The sequence below is a fragment of the Nipponia nippon genome, unplaced genomic scaffold, assembly GCF_047370975.1.
Source record: "Nipponia nippon isolate SJK-2023a ecotype South Korea unplaced genomic scaffold, ASM4737097v1 scaffold_1, whole genome shotgun sequence".
Taxonomy (NCBI): Eukaryota; Metazoa; Chordata; class Aves; order Pelecaniformes; family Threskiornithidae; genus Nipponia; species Nipponia nippon.
Window position 1 is genome coordinate 13,369,755 of NW_028262290.1, and position 11,655 is coordinate 13,381,409.

The 11,655-nt window shown below is 42.8% G+C and overlaps 1 protein-coding gene across 2 annotated transcripts in view; it reads left to right on the forward strand.

The window, feature by feature from the left end:
* The window catches only part of DERL1 (derlin 1), a 15,813-nt gene continuing 4,158 nt past the window's right edge, over positions 1-11,655 (forward strand). Inside the window, exons 1-7 of one of the 2 annotated variants that reach the window (XM_087746947.1) lie at positions 1-371; positions 2,043-2,154; positions 5,250-5,314; positions 7,094-7,120; positions 9,147-9,242; positions 9,934-9,986; positions 11,163-11,273. In XM_087746947.1, the coding sequence (XP_087603073.1) occupies positions 219-371; positions 2,043-2,154; positions 5,250-5,314; positions 7,094-7,120; positions 9,147-9,242; positions 9,934-9,986; positions 11,163-11,273 (617 nt within the window). In that variant the 5' untranslated portion in view covers positions 1-218. The remainder of the gene's footprint in view (positions 372-2,042; positions 2,155-5,249; positions 5,315-7,093; positions 7,121-9,146; positions 9,243-9,933; positions 9,987-11,162; positions 11,274-11,655) is intronic. The other variant, XM_087746956.1, reaches the window with a different exon arrangement.

The following is an 11,655-nucleotide window of genomic DNA, read 5'->3' on the forward strand; positions in this document are numbered from 1 at the left end:
GGCAGCCGAAGGGGCGTGGCCGGAAGTGGCGGCGGCTGGGCCGAATTCGGCGGCGCCACGTCTGGCCCGGGGCTCCCCTCCCTGCCCGGGGCGGCGGCGGCGGGAGCAGCGGGCGCAGCGCGGCCGGGCCCTCGGCTCTTCTCCTCTCCCGCTCTCCTCTCCCTCAGCGGCCGGTTCGTAGCGAGGCCTCGGCGGCGGCCGGGCGCGGCGGCGGCAACATGTCGGACCTGGGGGACTGGTTCCGGAGCATCCCGCTGATCACCCGCTACTGGTTCGCCGGCTCCATCGCGGTGCCGCTCATCGGCAAGCTGGGCCTCGTCAGCCCCGTCTACCTCTTCCTCTGGCCCGACGCCTTCATCAACCGCTTCCAGGTACGGGCCGCACTACCGGTCCCGGCGTGCTCTGCGGCGCCCGCCCCATAAGAGAGCCCGGTCCGGGGCGCGCTCGGCATTCTGGGAGTTGTAGTGTGCGGCGGGCCGTGCTACGGGGCTGGGGGCTGCTGGCCCCTTCCCTCGGCCTCCGCCGCCTCCTTGGGAGGGCACCGCGCACCGATTGGCCCGTAGGAGCAACCCAGATCGCCTCCGGCGGAAAGCCAGGCCTACGTTCCTGCTTAACCTAAATAAGGCCTGCGAGCGGGGCCTCGGGTTTAGCCAGCGCTCTGCCTCCGCAGGGCCCGGGCTCCCCACCAAGGTGACACAGGCTGCGGTGCCCGGCCCTGCCAGGGCCCCTGCGTGAGCCGAGGAGGGCCGTGGCCCTTGGCAGGCCTGGTAGTTCGTCTTGCATCTCCCTCTGGTGCCTCGTTTTCCTAAGTGTTTTTTCTGGGGGGGTTGTTCTGGCTGGCACCTTGTTGTGCCAAGGCACTTTGTACTCCTGAAACCTGTGGCTGTGGCTTGAGGTGACTTGCCCAGCCTCCGTTGTGCGATTGTGTGGGTGTGATTTGGGAAGAGGGGTTACAGGCAGGTGCACAACTGTCCTAAACCGCAGGTAGCTCTGGAGATATTAAGGCAGAGCTAGAGAAGTGCATCTTTTGCACCTTCTTAGCATTTCTCACTTGGAATTTGAAAAAGCTTGTGTTTGGGATTGTCGGCTTCTGTGCCTAGGCATGGTTGACATAAACAACTGAGGTCCTGAGGTTTCAGATGTTCGGTGTTTCTGGATGCATTAGCAATATCAAAAGTGGTCACAGACTGGACGTAGTCTTTTTCCTTGCGTTGGGAGGTTACAGGTTCAGAGTTTAGGTATGCAGGCGTGTAGGGGGAGAGTGCTCATTGCATGAACTGAAAATGAAAGTGAAGGAAAACATCCTAACCTTTAAATTTCTTTTATATGTGCTTATTATAACTTCAGTGAAAAAGACAGAGTGAAGAAAAAATAAAAAGACAGCTCTATCTGTAGTTTGTTTCATGTGTTGTCCCCAAAATTTAGTAGCTTAAATGACTGTTTTTTCCTCTAGTTCTGTTATTCCTTCTGGAACTGTGAGGTTCAGGATCCCAGTACTCTATTTGGAAATGTTGCCAGTTAAAGAGCTCACTCATAAATGGCCAGCCATTTTCTGTCCTTGCTACATGCTGCCATGCAGTTGGCTGTGCTCAACATTGATAGCTGGGAGACTTTCTAAAGCAGGTGAAAAATGCTAAGAGCAGCGTGTTCTGTCTGGAATGGTACACTAACAGCCTTTGTGTGAATTCCTTGGCCTCTGTTCCACAGGTAAGAAGGATTCTGTATGGATGCTTTTAAAACAGGGCAGCATTGTTGCAAGCATATCCCTTTTGCGCCGCAATAAAGACTCAATACTGCGAAGATGTGATGGAAGCGATCTGGGAAGTTGTGTGTGATTTCTGTTGTAATCTTAATAGCTTTGCTTATCAGATTAAAAAAAAAAAAAACAACTGTAAAAGCTGCTGAAGCAGCAGTAATTCATACTTGGGCTATTTTTAATCTCCTTGATCTTGCAAGTAATGGATAATGAATGAAAACAAAAACCCCATGCATATGTGTTCATTCTACAGTATATAAATATATCTCTCTTTTGATCTGGACAGATCTGGCGGCCGATAACTGCAACTTTCTTCTTCCCAGTGGGACCTGGAACAGGTTTTCTCTACTTGGTGAATTTGTATTTCTTGTATCAATATTCATCACGATTAGAAACAGGTATGTTATCCATTAAATTGTATGCACATGGTGAACTCTGCCCGGAGTTGACAGGGACCAAGCATTGTCACAGAGAGCTTCTTTTGGGAATGTTTGTGGCGATGGGGTTGTGGCTGATTCAGACAGAATCGTGAGAAAGATGGCTCATCTCTGTGCCCACTTACGTTGGTCAGTGGGAAACTCTGAAAACTGATTTTCTGCGACTGGCTCCTCCCTTTGGCAGGGAGCCTGTTCATTCAGGGTCTGAACTTGATACTCCTTTCAATAGGAGGGCCTGGTGCTTTTAGTTGTTGGATTTCAGGAAATGAGGGAGAGATTAAAAGATGACGTTACCTCTGTTTTCCTGTGTCTGATGTCCTTTTACATGGAGGGATAATAGAACATATGTAGTGGGTATATCCCTCCTGAGAAAATAACAATGTCAGTTTCTCCTTTTTGTAAAAGGCAATGTTGCTTACCTCTGTTATTGTATCCGTTATGTTGAATTGAGAGATACCTTGTACAAATGAAGTGTATCCCTCTGTCAAATAGAAATGTGAAAAAGTTAAGGAACTAGTTGGATTTTCAGTTAGGCGGAAAAATTAAGAGTAGAAGAAAGGAAATTAAATAATAGATCATTACTCTCAAAAAAGAGATTGCTGTTACAAGGTAGCTTCAAAACTGGTTTCATTTTGCATTGCACAGTTCATTAAAACTAACGAAAAATTGTTTCCATTGATGTAAATAATTAAAGTATTTGCAAAGCCAAGCTCCTCCTGAAAGCCTTTATGAACAAGAATTTCTGTGTAGTTCTAATGGAGTCTTAGAACTGATGGTGTAAGTGGAAATGTATTGCAAGGTGATGTTTGGGAAGTCCCATGACAGAGAAGAGATGCCTGGTAAACCTGGCATCCAGAGGGTATTGTGGAATCCTATTTAAGTCGTAAAAAGAGTAGCAAGAAAAAGGAGGAGTGGTGGCAGATTGTATTTGGTTGTTTTATTAGTGAAAGTAAGTAGTAATTTAATAGCTAGAAATGGTTCCTCCTCCTCTTTGAGCCTTCCTGCAGTAGATTATGAACACGCAAGTACTGGCAGTTACAACATTCTACTGTGCAAAACTATGTGTAGTAAGAGTTCCTGATTAATATATGCAAATTATAAGACATCACTGCTTGTACATATACTTACAAAATGCTCTAGTTATCTGTGCTGTGGCAAAAGCCTCACGGAAGGAAATCAATTCTTTCAGCAGTAAATTTACATTCCTGTTGTACAACACATCTGGATTTTGAAACTGGAAAGTCAGCTGTGTTGTTGTGTGAATCAATGCATTTGTTTTATATTACAGTCATTTTTCTCGGTATAAATGAAGTTCTTGGTTAGGTCGGTCCTTCCTCTCTACAAAAAGGGCTTGAATCCTTTTGAAAGTGGGAGGTGTGTAAGTTGCTGATTATATGTTTACAGATAGAAATCAACATAGGTCTATGCGTCCTTTTGTCTGTGAAACCGAGGAAGTGAAACTTCTATTTTCAGGGTTGTATGTGGTTTTTGAGCATGCACTGGTGTTCCATGCTGGCTTCAAATTTAGCTGTCAAAAATACCCACATGGTTTTGTAGTGAGCTTGTGCTTTCCTAACAAGTTGACCTCTAGCTTCCTGAGGAACAGGAGATTGATGTGTTTTTGGTTTGTTTCTGTTGGAGAAGAACACAACAAATATCAACAGAGAAAGCAGAATATGCAGAGTTCGCTCCCCAGCAGTACGAATGATGAGATGATGAGTCTGCAGCTCTTCCCTGATGACTGAATTATACCACGGTCCTTACTGAAGGACCCAGTGGGCTAGAGCTCACCTCGCCCCTGTGCTGAGCTTTTTGGTAGTCTGTAGCTCAGCTCTTTCAGATATTCATTGGAAAGTCAACTTAAACGGTTTGTCTAATATTCTTTTTAGTAATCTCCTAGATAACGAGAAGTGAAAAACTTTAAGGGAGTAAGATTTGCTTTGATTTCTTCGTATTCTGGAGGAATACCCATGCTGGAGTTTCTACAGGGTTAGTCAGATACCTCTCTTTATTTATTTCTATTTGTTGTATGGCAACAGTAAAGAGAAAACTCCAGTTTATGTAGTTCTCCAACTTTAAAACTTTTCAAAAGATTTTTTCAAAATTTGTTTTTTTTTCTTCCTGTTGTGTAACTTGCATGGATGAACTTAAATAATAAACTTAAAATGACTAAAATATCAATTTTGTTTTGCGTAGGCTGAGTTACTCTAGTTATTCTAAAAAGCTAAGGCTTAAAAATAGATTTTCTTTCTTTAAATTTTTGGGGACATTTAAAATAGTTGTAGGAAGCCTAATAGTGCTAACATTAAGCCATGGCCTTCTTTCTAGGCATTTTGACGTTTAATTATTAGCATGTAATTCAGCTTGTTCACCTTGTTCGTGATGCGCTGTGTTTGTCACTGTGTGGTTTGGGTCTGTTTCAGCAGTATTCTCGGGCTCCCCTTTCCTGCATGGAGCTATATGAAAGTTGATAGGAGTCTTGCTCAAATGCCGAGATCCGTGCCAGCCTTTTACCACAGTTTGCAAACTGTGTACCCTCCTTGTCGTGTGTGTTGATTTTTCCAGAGTGTAAAATCTATCGTGTATCTCTTGAGACTGACTAGATGATGCAAAGAGGATGCAATTTGCCTAAGTAAGGACTGTTTTTCACATGACTTGGTCATTAAACTTGGTGTCTCTGCTTTTGCTGTGCAAGTGTATTGCTTTATTGTGTGCTTCTGGCTGGCAGCTTCTTATGAAGGATGGGATCCAACTCTGTTTTGAAGTCCTGTGAAGTTAAAAGCACTTATCTCCAGAGTTAAAGTGTGTTCTTTGAGTAGAGCTGCTGTGTGTGCATTAATGCAATAGGCTGAATGACTTTTTTTGGGGTCTTGTAGGTTGTTCTATTATAAGGCCTTTTAAAATTAAAAAAAAAAATCATAAACCACAGACTCCATAAACAGGGCAAGTGTTATTAACTGAGCTTTTATTAGACTCATAAAGTAAAAAAAAAAAAAGAAGTCTTAATTTCTTCTCAAGATTTAAGTACCTTTCCTAACAATTCTTTTTATTTACAGGGGCTTTTGATGGAAGGCCAGCAGATTACATGTTCATGCTTCTGTTTAATTGGATCTGCATTGTTGTATCCTTCTGCTCATCATCAAACTTTTGGAATATTTTGGTTCTTTTATTTCTGCCTAAAATATGTCCAAAGACCAGGTTTTAGCAATGTGCTGGTCAGGAATCTCACAAAGCTCAGCAAAGGGAACTGCAGAGTCCTGCCTCTGGGGAGGAACAGCCTCAGGCACTGGGACAGGCTGGGGACTGACAGTCTGCAAAGCATCTGGGCAGAAGAGGCCCTGGGGCTCCTGCTGGACACCAAGTTGACCGCGAGCCAGCAATGTGCCTTTGTGGCAAAGGTGGCCACCAGCCTCCTGGGCTGCATTAGCCAGCAGGTTGAGGGAGGTGATTACTCCTCTCTGCTCAGCCCCTTGTGAGACATATGGGGGGCTGCATCCAGCTCCAGGTTGCCAAGTACAAGAGAGAGGTGGACATGCTGGGGTGAGTCCAGTAAAGGGTCATGAAGATGATTAAAGGGTTGGAGCGTCTGTCACGTGAGGAGAGGCTGAGAGCTGGGATTGTGCAGCCTGGAGAGCAGGAGGCTCAAGGGTGTCTTATCCATGTGGATAAATACCTGATGGGGAGGGAGTAAAGGAAATGGAGCCAGACTTCTCTCAGTCGTGCTCAGTGGTGGGACAAGAGAGAACAGGCACAAAATGAAGCACAGAAAATTCCATTTAAATGTAAGAAAGACCCTTTTTACTGTAAGGGCAGTCAAACACTGGCATGGGTTGCCAAGAGAGATTGTGGAACCTCCATCCTTGGAGATGCTCCCGTTCTGTCTGTGCTGTTGCTACCTCCTTGTAGCAATTTGCAGTGGCACAGCATGTGGAAAAAAGGGAGTGGTGACATCAGTGTGAACCACATACAGCCAGGAAAGCTAGTGTGTAGAAATGCTGTCACCTTTATCAATAAATCTATTGATATCCATCTCTAGTAGCATTCCACTGTATGGAGGGATTTGCTATTCCTGCTAGTCCTGTGGAGCCCCAGTAGTAACTAGGAAAACAATATGGGTTTAGTTGTGTTATCATTCATTGTGGTTGCAAGCTGTTGGCTGTGAGCTGTTAGATGAATCTGATTGTGCCTTGACTTTCAAACTGGTAATTTAAAAGCTTCCAGTTGCTTGTTCTCTATATGATGTAAGGAGCAACCTGGATGCGTGATCTGGGAAAATGCTTGGTGCCATTGTATGTGCGTTCATGAACTGTTAAAAGTATTCTGATCATAGCAAAATTCTTCAGCAATTGTTTCTACTCAGCAGTTACTACAGCAAGTAGATCCTTTGGATTCCAAGGTAGGAGAATAGTATTAAAAGCCTGCATTGATGCACTTCAAGAAATTATTTCTTTTCCATGACTCAGTGGCAATATATTCATATTTTTTTATGATCTGGTATTTCTTTAGTTAGAAACCCAATATTTTAGTCTCTAAAAAAACTAATGAAAGAATCCAGCTGTTAAACCTCTAACATGCTTTTATGCATGGACCGATTGAGTTTGTCGTTAGCCAGTTTCATCATGGAGGGAAGGCCAGTGCATCCGTCAGCCCTCGGGGTAGTGGCTTGAGGTGGTGGCTTGAAAGGCTACTGAAAAGCAGTTATTGAAACTAAGCGTGTAAGCCTCCAGGTCATTGGAGGTTTTTCATTTTTTTCCAGTGGTTAACTTAACACTACAGAGGAACGCTGTTTTAATTTTAAACATTAAAGGCCTTTGCATGTGTGTTCAGTGTGTGTGCAGCATCTTTTTGTTGTTCTAGTCTATCAGGTTTTGCTGCATTTTCCTTAATGGTGCAATGACAGATAACTGGCTTGGCGATGGACATGCAGGTAAGTGCACTTTCCTAAATAATGATTTTATGGAACTTTCTGACTACTTAATGACTTTATAGAGACCGTATCAGCATAACTGCAGAATGTAGTTAAGGTGAGCTGGTTTAGTTTGTGTCAAAATGGACTGCTGTGTGTGTGTGTTTGGTTTTTCAGTTTGGGTTAGCCTCAGCTAATGTCACAAGCCTGTATCTGACTCTGCCACTCCTAACCTAGATAGGAAGTCAAGGAGTGAAAATTGGCTCTTTGTGCAGTCAGGAACTGTTCAGCCTTTTACTAAAATGGACAGAAGATGTCACCTGTGCACTGTTTCCTCTAATGAATGTGGATCTGCATTCTTTTTTATCTAAAAATGATTCTGGGGTTCATTAGTCTTTTCAAATTTAGTGTGCCTTTTACTTGCCAACAGCAGATCTTTTTGTGAAAAATGCAGGTTCAGATTCCGATTAGAACTGTGAAGTTCAAAATCCTGACAAGAATGATTAAAATAGTGGTCTAAAGAACCATTTTCAATGAGGTGGTTCTTATCCCCCCACATATTAAGGGGAAAAACGAGGGAGTGTTCCCTGGACACAACAGAGTTTCAGATAACTGCATGTCTTCAGCCTGCTTCTTCTGTTCTCTCGTTTTATTCTGTCCCTGTTACCCAAAGCCTGCACCAATATCTCTAATATTCTGTACAATATTATCTTAGCATTTATTAGATCACTTATCAGGCTCCCCTGGTAGACAAACATAGCGATCATGCATCCACAGTCAGGACTGAGTTCTGTTAAGGGCTGTCTATAACTTCACACTTAAACTTTTTTTGCTGTGGGGAAGACACCATAAAATTCTTCAAAAGCATGCTGAAGTTGCCCATACATTGTATGAATTTTAGACTGATTGTGTTAATTTGTATCTTTTTAAAAAGGTACTTAAAATGGTTTTATATCAGCATACAAAGTGTTGCTTAAAAGAGAAGCAGTTGTTTTATGTGCAAATGTGTTTTTCTTAGAAATAAGGTTGTTTTGCTTGTGTTGAGTGGTTTTCTTGAAAGGGAGACGATAGAGTAGGGCCTCTGTTCCCATGTCAAATACTTTCAGAAGTTAGATATTGCTTTGGTTTTTGAGTAAAATAAAAATTATTTTAATAAAGTCCCTAAGGTATTTGTGTGACGAGTCAGACTGCTGGTGCACCCTAGGGCTGGAGGAAGGCTGGACTGATGCTGGTGTGCCAGCTTTAACGTGGAACCTGTTAAATAGCAGCACCCCCGAAGGGATGAATTTTAACCTCTCTCCAAACACACAAGCTGGTTCGTAGCATTAAACCAGTTCATGGAAATGCTGCTGGCAGTCTGTCTTCAGTTTAGAGATCAGCAGATAGCTAAAATAGGGCTTTATATTTGTTTCACTAGAAATAGTCCAATCAGCTAATATACGGTCACAGTAAGGAGGTGTTTGAAACAGTCTCATCTCCTGGCATGGAGCACAGGTTAACTCTGAGCTCTACCAAGGTGGCTTTGCCAAGGCTGGCTGCAGTACTTTGAGACGGTGATTTACTGGTGCACCTTCCCTTTCTGGTGCTCTGAGGGAGACGTAGCTGGCAGTTCGATGGAGTAACACTTCATTTGGTGTATTAGCTTAGCCCCTGATGAGTACATTTGGGTTAGTGCCCTGGGTTGTGAGTGGAAGTGATTGTGGCACAAATATGTCGCTGACTGCTGTAGGTGTCCTACCAGGCAGCTAGGAGCAGAGGAGTTTGCCACAGCTGCTCTTTCACTTGGTGCAAGTTGGAGCCCTTTGCTTTGGCATGGCCTTGCAAAAGAGAATGACCAAGTAGGTTCTCCTGCTTAGCTTTCTCAATAGCTTTTGAACAGATGCATGACACATGATGGCAAAGATTCTGGGACAAACTTCAAAGATTTTGCTGATGTATCATGCTTACAAGCCATTTTTGAGGCTGCCTGTTTAAGTTTCTCAGGCTTCTGTTAAAGCGATGGTAACTTTTTACCCTTTTTTTTTTTTTTCTTTTTAAAACATTGCAGTTGCTGATGATTCCACTCATCATGTCGGTACTTTATGTGTGGGCCCAGCTGAACAAAGACATGATTGTATCGTTTTGGTTTGGAACAAGATTTAAGGTATGTCAGACAGGATATTGGAAAGGTTTCTGCCCCAAAGATGCACATGAAGGTGGTGAGGGGCAAAATATATTTTCCCTTATTAAAGATGTCCCATGCTTTCACATAAGTATCTACTCCTTGAGATGCAGCAAAGGCAAGTTTCATCATGGTCTTCCATACGGTGTCACTCAGTGTGGCTTTACTGAAAAGATGTCCTGACAACTGAAATTCATCTGTCTGAAAAGAGGAAAAAATTCCTGATTATGTTAACCTGCACAAAAGCTGAATGTAGCGACACTCTAGTGACAAAATGTTGATGTTTTAAATTGTCCTTTCCTGTGCAACCTCATCTGTTTCTGCCAGGTCTTGTAGCGAAGACTCTTTTGATCATTGTTTCCAGACCTTTTCAAAATCAGAAATATTAGGACTTTTTTTCAGATGTAGGCTTGCTGTGGAACATAGAGTGCAAAAGACGCATCTACTTATAATGTTTAAATGAGTATGATTTGTCTAAAAATGTTAGTGGTCGCTCATTTTGGAGTATCCTACCTTGTTAGGTAGAATCTGCTTAAGTGAATATATCAGGACTTGTGTAATGCCTAAAACACTGAGATTATAGTCATGCTTATTAGTGCAGCAGGAAGCTGAGCAGGTTTATGTCCTTAACTTGTACTTATAACTTCTCTGTCTCCATTGCATTCTTTTTCAGGCCTGTTACCTTCCATGGGTTATTCTGGGATTCAACTACATCATTGGTGGATCGTATGTATTTACTTATATGGCTAATTTGAAGTTATAAAAGCTTTTACAGCTATTGGACTTAGTGCTGAATTTATAAGCAATATTAAAATAAGAGGCTTAAAGCTGTATAATGTGACTGATAATGCTCAGTGTCACATGGTGGTCATTTAAGATAAAAGCAAAGAGGAGATGTGCATGTGAGAACTAGAGAATGTAGGTGAGGGGAAAGCAATAAGAATTTGGTTTATTTTCTAGTAAATCTATGCATGAGGCTTTTTCCTTACTAAAAGAGTAATGCACACAGTAAAGAAAGATGTCAGCCCATATGACAAACCATCATTACTGGTTTTAGAAACAAATTTAGCTTGACTCTGACAGCGCTGTTACTTCTTTCCTTAACAGTCTCGCCCAGCATGATGTTTTTTTCAGCTTGTGAAACAAGGGAAAAAGGCAATAACAAGCCCACAGAGTGCCATATTAGCACCTGCTGAACTTGTTGGTCTGTCTTGGGTTTCTTTGACTAAACTCCATGAAGCAGAAATCCCCTCCGTGCACGGTCTTTCCCATTGGTGCCCTGCGTTGGTTGGGGCCTCTTGGTGCCGCTGTAACACAATTAGTGACAATAGCAAGTTACGTGGTTGATTTATAAAAGGAGGAGATAGTACAGCAAAACCAAATTCCCTTTTCTGGCTGTGCCTCCTACTGACTCATCCGTCACTTGAGGAAAACTGCTTGCTGTTAGATACCTGCTGTTTCTATGCATGACAGAAGATACTCAGGGGCCTCCATTCAGCAGTGTTTTTGCAAAATTGCGAACAAAACAGTTCAGTACAGCAGGAGCCACGTTGTCCAGTGAAAACAGCAGTAAGTTCTCAAGCTCCACAGACTATTATTTTAGACACTAATAGCTGTACGGTCCAATTCCCTGATGTAAACAAGTATTTAATTGCATTTTCAGTACAGTCTGTAGAGAAGGCTTGGAAGGGAGGGTGGAACAGCCTGTTGATGTGTTGGCACTGAAGGGTGGCCCGTCTGAAGTAGTGGCTGCAAAATGCTGAGTGAAGGGGAAATTTTCCGTGGCTCATGGCCCCAGCAATGCCTGTGGCAGGTGAACAGTAGTACCTGGCAGAAGATGGTCACTTGTTTATTTTCAGTGAAGACAGCATGTGAAACAGTTCTTTTTCTTTTGCCTTGCAGAGTCATCAATGAGCTGATAGGAAATCTCGTTGGACACCTCTATTTCTTCTTAATGTTTAAATATCCAATGGATTTGGGAGGAAGGAATTTTCTGTCCACACCTCAGTTCCTGTAAGCTGCCTTTATTCTTTAGCTCACTGTGTGTTTGGTCCAATTTTCTGTATTGTTCAGCAGACACATTTGCTGGAATTGTAAGGTGTAAAATACGTTGCTAAATCAACCTGCTTCAGGCTATCGTATTGACTGTGCTGCTGAGTCATCAAAAATGTTGTTTCTTGTAAATGTGAAGAGTTCTTTGTTACCCCGTGGATGGTTTGTGTCCTTTGCCCACTCTTAAGAGTCAGGTTAAAAGTCATAATTCTGCTAGTGAATTGAGCTGTAGTAAAGAGAACTACCTAACAATTTTCAGACAGTATCAAAAAATTTTCTCCTGTAAATGATTTATCTGTATTTCCATGTATCATTACAGTAGCTACCAGTTCAGCAACCTGTA